The sequence below is a fragment of the Cygnus olor genome, chromosome 14 (genome assembly GCF_009769625.2).
Source record: "Cygnus olor isolate bCygOlo1 chromosome 14, bCygOlo1.pri.v2, whole genome shotgun sequence".
Taxonomy (NCBI): Eukaryota; Metazoa; Chordata; class Aves; order Anseriformes; family Anatidae; genus Cygnus; species Cygnus olor.
The window spans coordinates 2,787,916-2,800,698 of record NC_049182.1 but is presented as its reverse complement, the minus strand read 5'-3'; the positions used below and the strand labels follow the sequence as shown (position 1 = coordinate 2,800,698).

Genomic DNA, 12,783 nt, shown 5'->3' with positions numbered 1-12,783 from the left:
CAATACTTTTTTCTTTCTTTTTTCCCCCTCTCTCTTTTTCCTATTTTTTTTTTTCTGCCTCTTTTCTTCTCTCTTTTTCTCCTCTTTTTCATTCCACAAAGACTAAGAATTTTCTCTGAACCTTCATGACAAATGGTTCATGGGACACTTGCTGCTGATAGAAAGCTGTTTCTTATGACATTGACCTTTTCAACCTGCATTCCTCAAAGAAAGAAATGTAATGAAGACAGAATCCAGGAGTGATTTTCTAGTTAAAGGAATGAAAAAACAAACAAACAAACAAAAAACACTTAATAGATTTAAGTTCCAGACACGACCATGTTCTTATCTTAGTGCTTAATTCTTGCTAAGCTCTGGCAGCCATACATATGCATGTGTTTAGCTTTCAGAGAATACAAGATAATGTGACTTGTTTATCTTTCATGGCAGAACCCACCAAGTTGAATTACCTTCTATAAATGAATTGGTGAAAGCAATGAACAGTTATCTGCTGGGATAAACTTCAGTCAATTTTCATTAAAACTTTTTATTTTAGCATATGTAAGGAATCAACTTAGGCGGCGTGCAGATGGTAAGAGACTGCGCTCAGTAGGATGCGTTTGATGAGACCATTACGTTACGACATTTTGTGAGGCATGTGCAGCTCCGCCTCAGCAACAGCAGGCAAATTGTGCAATGCTTGTTGTCTTATCACAGGCTATTCCACGGTATTTCTGAGTATGTCTTATTTCAAATACTTAATGCAACACTTGTAGGGGAAGTGGTCTTCTTCCAGACCTCATATATCTAAACAAACCACACACAACTGTCCACAGTAAATTGGTAGATGCTCAAAGTTCATTGGTGTTCCTAGGTGGTGTGCATGTCCCTTGTTCTTGGTGTGTTTTCCTGAGCCGTTGGGCTCCTTCTGCTTGGATTTCCCATGACTGAGGCAGTGTTTTTGTTTCCCATGATTGAGGCAGTGTTTTTGAGCTTGAGCACCCTCAATTCTTCTGTCAGGGTGTGGATTGCCTCATTTGGGGTGCCAACAGGAAAGTGTTTTCTTCCTTCCTTAAACCTTGTTTCATGTGATACTGACATTTCTGTTGTTGGGAGGTGCGTTTGAGCCCAGCTGGTGGGTCTTCCTGAGCCAGCCATAAGCCGAGCTAATGGTTTACAGTCATTTCCCTCTCCTTAAAGTCCAATTCTGCCAAAAGCTTTCACCAGAGGAGCCCTACAGCACACAGCCCCGTCACACGGAGGAACGGTGACACACCGCCCCCCGGGGCACTGGCTACGTGCAGGCCCGAGCCCTAACGCCCGCCTCCCCCGGCGGGAAGGTCAACCCGTACAACCCTATGGCCGGCCTCCACAGCGCGGGCGGAGCGGGGCCGCGCCCACCCCTGCCCATGCGCGGCCGGCCGGCCGCAGGCGCGCAGCGCTTCGAGCCCCGCGCATGCGCGGTGCCGCCGCCACGTCCGTGGGGGTGCCCGGGAAGATGGCGGCCGCCGTCGGGAGGAGCGCCCCGGCGGGCAGCGCCCTGTGCCTGCTGCTGCTCTGCGGCTCGGCCCTGGCCGTCCGCGGCCCGGACGGCTCCGGTGAGCTCGGCGGGGAACCGGGCGGGCCCCGGAGGCCGTGTGGGAGCGGGGCAGCGCCCGCGGGAGAGAACCGCCCGGCGGGGCCGCCGCTGTGGGTCTGCGGGAGCCTTTTCTCGGCGGTTTTCAGCCTCAGAAGTCGCTGCGGCCGGCAGCGGTTCTCTTTTATTTAGTTATTTGCGGGGTGTGTGTGAGATGTGCGTCGCGTGGGCGGTGGTCACGGCGGAGCGGGAGGTTTGGGGCCGTGCACGGGTGCGAGGCAGCGTAACGGGCTCCATCAGGCATCAGGCTCCGTGATTTGTTCTCCTTAACCCAGTGTCCTATCTATTTATAGTGTTCTTCCTGCTTTTCTTTACAGAAATAGGCGTATTTCATTCTGCTAATCGACTCCTAGTGAAGTCCGTTTGCTTTCTTTATCCCCCATCCCCTGAACCTACAGACCAACGGTACCAGTAAGCAGGGCGTATTTCAAGTGCGCTGAACTCCCGCTTGTTTTAGGTAGACTGCTACTTGGGCAGCAAAGAGAAAGGGAATTGCTAAGAGGAGGGAAGGAGCTGATCTGCGCCCGCAGCATCTTTCTTGCTCCAGTCTTGCAGTCGGTGTATCCAAAGCACTCAATCCGTGTTTCCCCTCTCCTGGTCTGATAGGTAGGGAGTAATGAAGGAAGCGGTTCAGGATGTTGGACAGAAACCTGGAAGAAACCAAGAATTTTTAATTTCAGAAATCAGCTTGCTTTCAAAAAAGTAAATTTTCCCAGAAGTGAATTTTTACAGGTAACGTTTACTAAGAGGGCTGCGTAGTTAGTTCATCTGTCACCAGTGTTAAACATGAATATCTATTTGTGAAGCTGAGGCGTCTCTGGAGCGCAGGCGCTAGGTCTAACATCACCTGACGGGGTTGTGTAACTGTAAACAGTGCAACCACCACTTATCACGCCAAATAGTTCTGAGTAGATATCATAAATCAGTTGTGGTTTAGTTGCTAAGCTTGTTACTCCTGTTAAAACAAAGAATCAAAACTTCCTTATAGGAAGAAGTAGAAATTATTCTTTCTCACTGACGTGATCATATTCAGTATAGAAAATAAAGCAGTGTTCATTGCTTTACTGGCAGAGCCTTAATAGGAAGTATTTTTTCCTTTGATACAAGTGACCTCTTAAAGAGTTAGCTGAACGTGACTGTATCTAGCAACTTAAATCACAGTCCAGAAATATGTAGATGTTACTAGGTAGCTGTTGATACCTCATTCCCACAAGAAAGGTAGAAAGAATCTATATTTGCTCTGCTACTTCACTTCCTTCTGGATGAGAAATGTTTAAGAACCTGTTCTCTTTGTTTCCCCACTTACTAAAAGAAAGAAACAGTTTTTGGTGAAGATGCATGTTCATGGAATTACTTTGCAGTTCAGAAATTGTAGTGGAATATTTGTAGAGGGTTATTCTCGTTCCTTTTCTGAAAGAGAAGGGGGTTGTAGTAACTCCTGGTGAATTAAATAATTTTCTTTCAGTATATATTCACACCTCTGGGAATTTTTAAATTGAGTAAAGAAATAATATTGACTTCACCGTTGAAAACTTGTAATGTATTTTAATGTGGGAAAAAACTAGTCGTCGTTTTCTCTAAAGGTTAGGTAACGGGGCGTTGGAGTGGGGTTGGAGCCGCAACATTAGGTGTTGGGATTCCTTTGCAGTTAAGAGTATATCCTTTTAAAATTTTCAGGTTAAAATAAATTTAAGAACAGCTTAAAAGTCTAAGGATATGTACAGGGTTGCTCTATACGGACAAACATATCTGTGCTTGTTTGCTTTTCAGTGAATTTACCTATTGCTCTCTGATACTTCTTGTCCATCTGGTGAGAGCAGCAGCAAGGTCTGACGTCTACCTACCTCACTAGTAATGCACCAACTAGCTATGAATATGGAACTTATCTTGCAGCTGCTTTTCCTCGTATTTATCTCCATGTATACAGGCTTTATTCCTGAGGGAGATAAGAGTTCCCTAAACTTGTCCTCTACTAGAACCGAACATTTAAAGTTGACCTGATAGTTTGGACTGGTAATTTCTTCATCAGTGACAACTATTTTAAATGAAAAGCAGTGGACACCGTCATGTCTAGTTCTTGTGAGAGTAGTGATTCTTTTCTGTGTTACAGTTGGTTAAAGTGTAATTTGTGCTGGAAAAGTGTACCATGCAAACAAGGAGAGGTCTGTTGTAACTGATCCTCTGTAAATATACGTGTTTCATGAATAACATGATTCAGTATCCTCTGAATAATATTTTACTTATGAGTAATTTGACACAAGGAGTTGGTTCAGTGCTTCATTTCTAGAATTTGTAACTTTCCAGTGAGCCAGGGAACAACTTGGGAGCACTTAATAAACTATGAAGTTATTTATTTAAAAAAAAAAAAAAAAAAGTTTGATATGCCAAAAATACATGTCAGGTATGGTTCTACTATTAAAATAATGAGGCTACTGAAAGTCTAAAACTTGTTTTACATTTTTAAGGTGCCACCTGATTTGAATCTGGGAGTTCATAAGTAGCCAATGTTTTTTAGTTCTTTAAAAAAAAAAAAAAAAGGCAAAGAGCTAACTAGTCAGGTTTATAACACTTCACTTCCAGATTCAAATCTTCCTTGAGAGAAAGTGTGTTCTTAGGGAGAAAATACTGGCCACATACGATTCTACAAGGCATCGTAAATGTACAGCGGGAGTGAAGGCACGTCTCAGAGCTTCTGAGTCTGGAAAAATAAGTGTGCTGAATTTTTCAGGACTCCTGGGCATACAAATCTAGTAAGCATGTGCTCCCGAGGTATAATTCTTGTCCCACTTAAGACTTCTTTTTCGAAGTTGCCAAAGTATGTGATTGTGTATTTCTGCATATGAACTCTAAAAGGTTTGTGGTATGAAATATGTCCTGGTTGTCATTATAAGACTTCTTGTCTGTCACGTAAGTGCCTTGCAATCATTTTGTTTTTTAGGTGAAGTATCACAAGAGAAGCTAGTGCCTTGTCCTTAATAATGACTGTTTCTCATCTGTTTCTCAGATTCTGTGGAAGTGGTTCAAAATGTTTCTTCTAGAAATGTGAATGAAACGCTAAGTAGCTCCCAGAATTTGACAGACACCTTGCAGAGTATAGCCCCAACAAAAAAAGCGGCAAGCCCAACAACAGCTAAAATCAATTCTGTGACAGCAGTGAAACCATCCACAGCAAAAGGTGATTCTCCATCGAACGAGCTCTCTCCTGCCGTGACTGTTAGTCCTGTATCTCAGATGGAGGTTGATGCTTCTGAAGATACTAAAATTGAGGAAGAGGATCTTCTGACAGATTTGAAAGACACACTAAATAGTTCACCACCCATAGAAAAAGAAACTCTGGAATCAGATGGAGGAGATGACTATGGCCCTTATGAAATGACATCGAATTCCAGGTACAACCCAGACCTCCTTGAGATGCCAGAAGATGAGGACTCTGACACCATGAGTAATTACAATGAGGAAATCAAGTCCCTCGATGAGAAGATAAAAGATGTTTCTGTCACAGGGTTGGAAGAAGAAGATGACAGCCACTTCTTTTTTCATCTGGTTGTAGTTGCCTTCTTAGTAGCTGTTGTTTATGTCACCTATCACAATAAGAGGAAGGTAGGTATGCTGTGAAAGGTGGAGAGATGACTTTAGGGTTTAAAATGAAGCTGCATGGCCTTGTAAACTTTTTTTGTAAGAGGTATTTAGCTTTTTGGAAAGTTAAATCATTGACCACTTAGTCTTGTTGTGGTACTAATATGCAGATCATTGCTGTCATCTGTATCTGTACAATGAAAATAATCTTGAATTAAGCATTTAAAATTAGAAAATCAATTAAATGATAGCATAGACAATCAATCGGTTCAGTAACATATGCTCACAGTATACAACACGACTTCTAGACAGGAGACCTGAGTGAAGTCCTGTGAAAGGTGATTAATTTTGGTACTGCGCAAGATTCCAAACACCAAAGTAAGGAACATCAGTCCCAAATGATGTGGGAATGTTCTCGTTCTGACTGTGATAATCCTTGTAATACATACTCACTTTCAGGTGGTCTCTATACGGTACATATTCTGGGGGGTTAACTGTAAACTTTTAGGAAATGTCTAAGGCTTTTGTTTCCAGGTTTACAAAGACAAGCCTGAACTTAGTGTTTTCAGGTAACTGTTTCTTCAGTACAAACTAAGTACCTGTATCTCAAAAGTAGCCTGACCGGAGTTACTTCAAAATACATTGCTAGCAGGGGAAGACTAATTCCAGCCCAGCCAGAGCCAGTATAGGTGTGCACACAGACGGGCTATACATTAGTTTCTAGATGTGAGGAAAATTTAGTGTTTATCATTGTAGAAACACTGATTTGGTCTAGCATTTTGGGGACTGTGAAGCAGAAGTGTGTTTTTTTTTTTTTTTTAAAAGCTACATTCTTTTCAGAGTCCCCATGATCCTCTTGCCTTTGTTTCGGCACCAGTAGTACAAGTAATTTTCAAAAAGGCAAAATGTCAGAATAGATAAGATGAATAAGCTGATAAATGTCATCAAGCTGGGAATAATTTTAATAGCCTGTATATGCACTGCCACTGCACACACATCTTCACTAAAAGAGCTATGAGTCGAATGCTGTGTTTTTGCCAAACCGCAGCTGAAGTTGCCAGTAGGTGACTTGATGGCAAGGATGACACGGAAATGTCTGACTGCTAGTGCTGTGTCTTACAGCAACAGTAATGCCATTGCCAGGTCCACGGACAGAACTGTGATATGAATACAAGTGTTACGCTGGCTATCAAAACCGAAATGTTTTTCCATGCCATTCTGAAAGCTGTCTGCTTTTTCTTTCAGATCTTCTTGTTGGTCCAGAGCCGAAGATGGAGGGACGGCCTATGCTCCAGAACAGTAGAATATCACCGTTTAGATCAAAACGTTAATGAAGCAATGCCTTCCCTGAAAATAACTAATGACTACGTATTTTAAAAGCACTGTGATTTGAGTTTGCTGAACTTCTCACTCTTTGCCTGCCTAATCATGTAACAATATTCAGGTATTCTAAATATGCCACTTGTACTGGAATGAGAGGTACTCTCTTTGACCTGGATGTTTTTGAGATTAAATCTCATGCAAGATCAAGGGCATGATGCATCTGTTTGCTACTTTGGTCAGATTTTTAAATCGACTATAAAGATACAGTTTAATAATTCGTGCTTTCCATTTGTTAGGCATCTTCATTGGTGTCTGGAGCAGTCTTAATAGTTGTAATACAAAAAAAATAAGCATAAAATGTTTTAGGTCTAATAAATTAATGAGTTTGGCATCACTAAATCAAATTAATGATCTCTTTGCTAATCACTTATATGGCTCATAAATCCTGCTATATTGCAAACTTAAAATATAATTACTTTTTCCCGTGCTTAAATTCTGATGCTGCAAATCTTTCATCTTGTCTTTTTTTTGTTCTGTTTTTGCTTTGCATAGCTCAATCCTGTTTTAGGCAGAATGGCTAGCGTGACAACTTCATAATTTCTGTATGTGTTCATGCAGTAAATCATTTAAAAAGAATTATGTATAAAGCATTTTATTTCAGAAGTTACATGCTGCATATTTCTTTAAAATGTTTGAGATCCATGAGAAAGTATGCAGCTTCTTGACTGTCCAGCTTTTTTCCTGTAATGATAGTTATGACATTTTCATTATCTTTTGAAATTAATGAATGGAAAAAAAGCCTTGTTGAGTAAACCTACTAAGAAATAGGCAGTTGACAGGCTTCCAATAAATCAAAGCATTCTGCTGAATTTTAAAAATGTTGGGAAAAATTTATGTTGTTGGGTATATTATAAATAGGAGAGGCCTGAGAGAGTAAGAATAATTTATTTTGTTGTTATTCTGACCCAGGTAACAGGCAGATGAAAGTAATGGTGTGTGGGGCTGCCAGTCTGTGGACAGCACACTCTAATTTTTGAAAAATATTTACGCATTAATGTAAAGCAAGTTACTGGTACAGTAGGTTTTTTTTTTTACCTTGTCTTTTGTACTTTATTTATGTTTTCATGAGTTGTAAAATATAAAATCGTAGTTTTCTGTACATTCTGTTTGTTAGGTTTCAAACTGATAAATATGTAAATAATGGTGGATCAGAACCCCATAATTAATGACTTGGTATTCAAGTAGTTATGTAACATTTTGAAACAAATAAATAAATTTACAGCTGTTGGCATGAGGAATCTGAAGGCATGATGCTATCTTAAAAAGGAAGTGCTAAAAGTTCTAAATCCTGCTGTTAAATGCGTTGTTTTCATAACCACAAGAAAGTAAAGCACAAACAAAATACTCCAAAACTCTTTTCTTGCAGTAATTTTTATCATATTTGGACTTGTATCACTTAATATTTTGAATAAGGTTTTTAAAATAAATGACAATAATAAGCTTGTGTTTTTTTTATCTTAACTACTTCACTGCTTTTATGCAATGTCTGCTGGTAAAGAGCTTGCTTATGCTTGCGATTGGACAACCCATTCAAAATCATATATTTTCTTTGCACAGGGAAAGTTTATGGAGTTTGTTTTACGCCTCTCTTAGATGGTATGTAGGGTAGGTGGCAAGGTTCAAATGAATTTTTTTAAGCTATAGAAATTAATCATGTTTTTAACAGGTAATTTTTTTTATATAAGTTCTATAATTAACAATTCATGTGGAAGATACTCAAAACTCTCACCTGAACATACCCACATTAAAATAAACATTGCTGTGGTCAAGATCCAAAGGGGAAGGTTACTCTGCAAAGCTCCTTTATTATGTTTAGATATTGGAGAGAAGGGAGCTAATAAATATTTTTGCTCCTAACAAGTTCAGTAACTTTCTCTTTAAATAACAGTCGTAAAGTGTTTTCGACTTTAGTCAATGGTTTGTTCACCATGTGCGGCTCCTTTCAGCTTGGCACCACAGCCCTTACACAGAACACTGAATGAAGTATTGGAAGTGCCTGACAGCAGAGAAGTATGATGATACCCATGTTAAAGTTCACTTTGAATGCCATTTTCTCTTCAACCCATCCGGTGAGTTAGGCCCTCAAGTCACCTCTTACATTTTCAAGCACTTGACTGACTATAGTAGCTAGAATAATGTTGGAAAAAAAAATAGAAAATCAATGTTGACCAAAATTAGAAGAAATAAGACACATTTTATTGGTTTCTGGAGTTCATATCTATGGTTACCTTATTCCATGTTGTGTCTCCTCCAAAGCCCTTGAAGCATGGTTCAGCTGCCTGAATCAAACCACTCTAAATATTTTTCTTCCAGGCTTTCTGAACTAATAACAATGTCCCCTTTAAGATTATGCATTAATAGGCTAGAATAAAAATCTTGCTTTTTTCTTGTCCTTAAACTGCTTGTACTTGTGCAGACTGTCTGTGGGAAGGGAAATTTATTAGCTTCCCAGCTTCTGAGCTGTTCCTTCCAACAAAGAAACTCTTTTAAAAAAACATAACTTTTGCTGGAGGAAGAATGTGCGGCTAATAGCAAGATTGCCTTTTGTGAACTTCTTAAGGAAAATTGCCAAAGGTCTAACATCAAGTCAATTACGAAACCTGCTTCTTTGCAGTGTGTTTGGGTGCCGTTGCATTTTAAAATGCTGTTTTAGCTCTGCTGTGACTGTGCTTGTCCCACAGCTTTAGTATTCATTAGTTGCACCTGACAGTATTTAGGCTAATGGACTGAAGCTTGCTTTGGCTGTACTGTGACAGTTACTAAATTCTCTTTCATAATGTATCTTTAGCTGTTTTCTCTGAAAATGCTTGTGCATGAGGTGGCCTTTGAGGAGGACGTTGCATCTTGAGCCTTTTGCTCTTGATAGTCATATCAGTACTGAAGTCTTTTCATTTAGGGAACTGATACTGAGATTGTGAAATCATGGCTTGCATGTGTGTCTTCTGTAGCCAGATGCAGCCAATAATGCTTCGCTCCAAATACTTAAGATAAACAGTTACTCTTTGCTTGCTTTAGCTATTGTGCACAATAGCTTTGTATTGCAAATAAGAGAAAATTTTCTTTTAAATATTTATGCATTTTCTTTAATAAGGCTCTTTACCGATAATACTAAGGAAAGCTGTTCTGAATGGTTTTAAACTCACAAGAAATTAACATGCATTTGAAATCCTTGAAGTTCTTTAAACAGCATGTTTCATTTGGGGAATTATCTAAATGGATTCACTCCTAGGATGCTAATGTATTTTAAGTGCTTGAGGCAAATCTTGCTCGATAAGGTTGGCAGTGACTGTAGTAAGCTGCCCCAAGAGATAGGCTTGCTAGACTATGGCCATACATAGCAGAAAGTTTGCGGATACATCTAAGTAAATTAGTTTAAATAATGATGTTTGTGGAATCTCTCTGTTTTTAAAACCTGCATACTGATGGTCCTCTCTGTCATTCAGTTGATAATGCCGGCATAAGGGAGAGGCTGCAGTACCCGTTAACACTGGGTGTCCATGTCCTGAAGGAATGAGTGCTAAATAATCAGCCTGTTACTGAAGGCACGCTGCCATCCAGACCCTGCAGTGTGGTAAGGTGTCCTGGGTTGAAGGCTGGCCGGTACTTGTGCTCATACTCACCATTGCTTGTAGCAAGAGAGTACAGGAAACAAAGGCAGAAAGTACTGCACTGTCACCTCAACCTCGGATGACTGTGCTGAAGTGCTTCTCCAGTGCACTCGTACACCGTTCTGTTATCTTGGTACCGTAAAAGGACCACACACTTGCAGACCAAAGATTTGAAATGCACTTAATGGCTTCAACTCCTTTTTTTTTTTTTTCCAAGGAAATCTTTTTCATTCACAATAGCCTTTGGATTGTCTCCTGTACAGGGGAAGTGCCTTGATAAATTGACTTGGGTGGCTTGATATGGTGCTTCCTAATAGCACCAATAAAGGGGAAAAGGTTTCATATGACCCAGTTTTATAAGGACTCCACCAGCACCAGGAGAGTGGGGCGTATGTCAACCGTTGTGCAATAAAAGAGCCATTTGTTGATGAAGTAATCAGGGTTGAACTACTGTTTTTTAATTTCTTTAATTGAATTTGCTTGTGGAAAATTAAGAGCAGGCAATCAAAAATTCATAAGGTGCTGAGATCAAACAGAGGAAAAAGCAAGCAGATTTATGTCAGATCTTACCAACAAGAAATGTCTTGATGAATTTCTTCACTGAAACAAGGAAACTTTCTTGCATTAAGGTGAATTATGACTTCCATCAGTATTCTGATAAAAGGAATAAAATATTCCAGACGAGCTTTCTGATTAAACTTCTAAAGATGAAAGTTGAAGCTCTATTTATGTAGGTTCTCGTTAGTGGTTGAGTTTTATGAAATGAAGAAAGAAATAACGAATAGGATTGTTTAAACAAACGATACATTTCACTTTTACTATCCAGGAAATCAGGTATTTTAAAATATTTATAGTTTAATTTTCATTTAGTACCAGTGCATATTACTCAGTTAAGTCAACTGTCCTTGGCTACTGCTCGGCTGTGTACAGGGTGAAGAGAGGAAGGTTTATCTAAGCAGGGTGGTTTGAGTTACGGGAAATTAATTTGCAATGTGGAGATGAAAAATGTGGTGTCTCTTAAATTTAAATGCTACAAAAATATTAGTAAGTGAAAAGGGATATTTCTATGGTTCTCACACAGACTGCTGGTAATATTAGGGGAGGAAGAATATTCTACAGCTGTAACTCAGACTTAGGAAATCTTTAGTTAGTTCCCCAAAAGGGAGCAGGTATTTCTTACACATTTATAAGGATATATATTTCTTGTACAGCCTGTAGCCGTACAATCCTTCTTCTTCCTGCTTTGATTTTCAGCTGTTCTGGGGCACCGAGCTGGTTTACCATGCAGCCAGAGCCATGCCAGAGCTCGCTCAAGGCAAGCGAGCGGAGTGTTCAGGACAGCAGGACAGAAATGGGAATGCTCCCCTTGAAGTAGCAGCAAACTGTTAATTTGGCTTCTTCTAAAGCTGTTACCAAGCTGCCTCATAAAACCAACCCCAAAATGAGCATCTTATGTTGTAGAGTCTGGGTGGATGACTGCTCGCTGCAATCTCAGCGTGATGATTTTTGTTGCTGAAAGGCCAGGCTGGCCTGAGGCTTTGGGGTTTCTTTTGGTTAGTCTGGGGTTGTTTTTTTATGGAGTGTTTTAGGAGGGACAGCCCTGAGCTTAGCGTGCTTGGCCCTGCTGCTCCCCTCTCCTGTCCCGAGCCCAAACCGAAGCTGCATTTTGCACTCGTACAAGGCTGAGTGGCTTTATGAGAGTGCTAAATCCTCATGTAAGGCTGATAGAGCAGTAATCTTCAAGGCCATATATCCTAGCCACCACAAAGCAGCAGAACTAATAACATCATTCTTGTGCCTTTTCTTTCACAATAAAGTGTTCTCTAAGGAGGAGCCCACAATACTGTTTTTTGTTAAATCTTTCTGATACAGAGCATCTGGATGTCCTCACTGTAAGAAAAATGGTTAATATCACAATTTCTCAGCTCTCGTGTTTCCAATATATCTAATTAGAAGGGGAAGAATGAGATCTTTTCTATAATTGGTCCTTAAATCATTATCAAAATCATTTAGCAGCCTCCTTAAACTTATTTTAATTACAAGGTCTATTGCCTTGTTAAGTTATTAGCACTGAAAATCACTAATCTTGGCAATTTCCAATGTTTATTAAAATGAAAATACGAAGGTCATGTTATCCTTATTGAGGTGCACTCATTCAGGTTTTATTAAAGATTAAATCAAACCAGACTTAATCACTCTGCTTTATACAATTCTGTAAACAAAGCATGTGATTAAGCTATGTAAGGAAGCTGGTGGGATAAGAACTGAAGTTCAGGCTCACAAATATACCAAGGATGCTGAAATACTACTTCCAATTCAGATTACATGAATTAGTGGACTCCCAGATTTGCTGATTGCAAAGCTGTTAAGAATGTAAGCTTCCTCTGCAAGGTTGTGGAATTACGATGCGTATTTTTGTTGTTTTTCCTATGAGGAAATGCTGAGAGACCTGGGTCTGTTCAGTCTTGAGAAAAGAAGACTGAGGGGGATCTTATCAATGTTTATAAATACCTGAAGTGTGGGAGACAGAGGGATTTGGCCAACCTGTTTTCAGTGGTCTGTGGGGACAGGACAAGGGGCAGTGGCCACAAAATGGAGCCC

General features: G+C 40.0%; 1 protein-coding gene across 1 annotated transcript; it reads left to right on the top strand.

The window, feature by feature from the left end:
* The first annotated feature begins 1,362 nt into the window (after positions 1-1,362).
* Positions 1,363-8,010, top strand: C14H5orf15 (chromosome 14 C5orf15 homolog). Its single transcript, XM_040573990.1, has 3 exons — positions 1,363-1,577; positions 4,620-5,215; positions 6,437-8,010. Exons 1-3 carry the CDS (start codon positions 1,436-1,438, stop codon positions 6,566-6,568), a joined length of 870 nt encoding a protein of 289 aa, XP_040429924.1. The 5' UTR covers positions 1,363-1,435; the 3' UTR covers positions 6,569-8,010.
* Positions 8,011-12,783: the final 4,773 nt, after the last annotated feature.

What these genes read in the sequence shown, in the direction of transcription:
- C14H5orf15 (XM_040573990.1), top strand. Translation starts at nt 1,436, where the DNA reads ATGCGCGGTGCCGCCGCCACGTCCGTGGGGGTGCCCGGGAAGATGGCG. An exon ending in CCGCGGCCCGGACGGCTCCG is followed by an intron (nt 1,578 to 4,619) that starts GTGAGCTCGGCG and finishes TCTGTTTCTCAG; the next exon opens with ATTCTGTGGAAGTGGTTCAA. An exon ending in CCTATCACAATAAGAGGAAG is followed by an intron (nt 5,216 to 6,436) that starts GTAGGTATGCTG and finishes TTTTTCTTTCAG; the next exon opens with ATCTTCTTGTTGGTCCAGAG.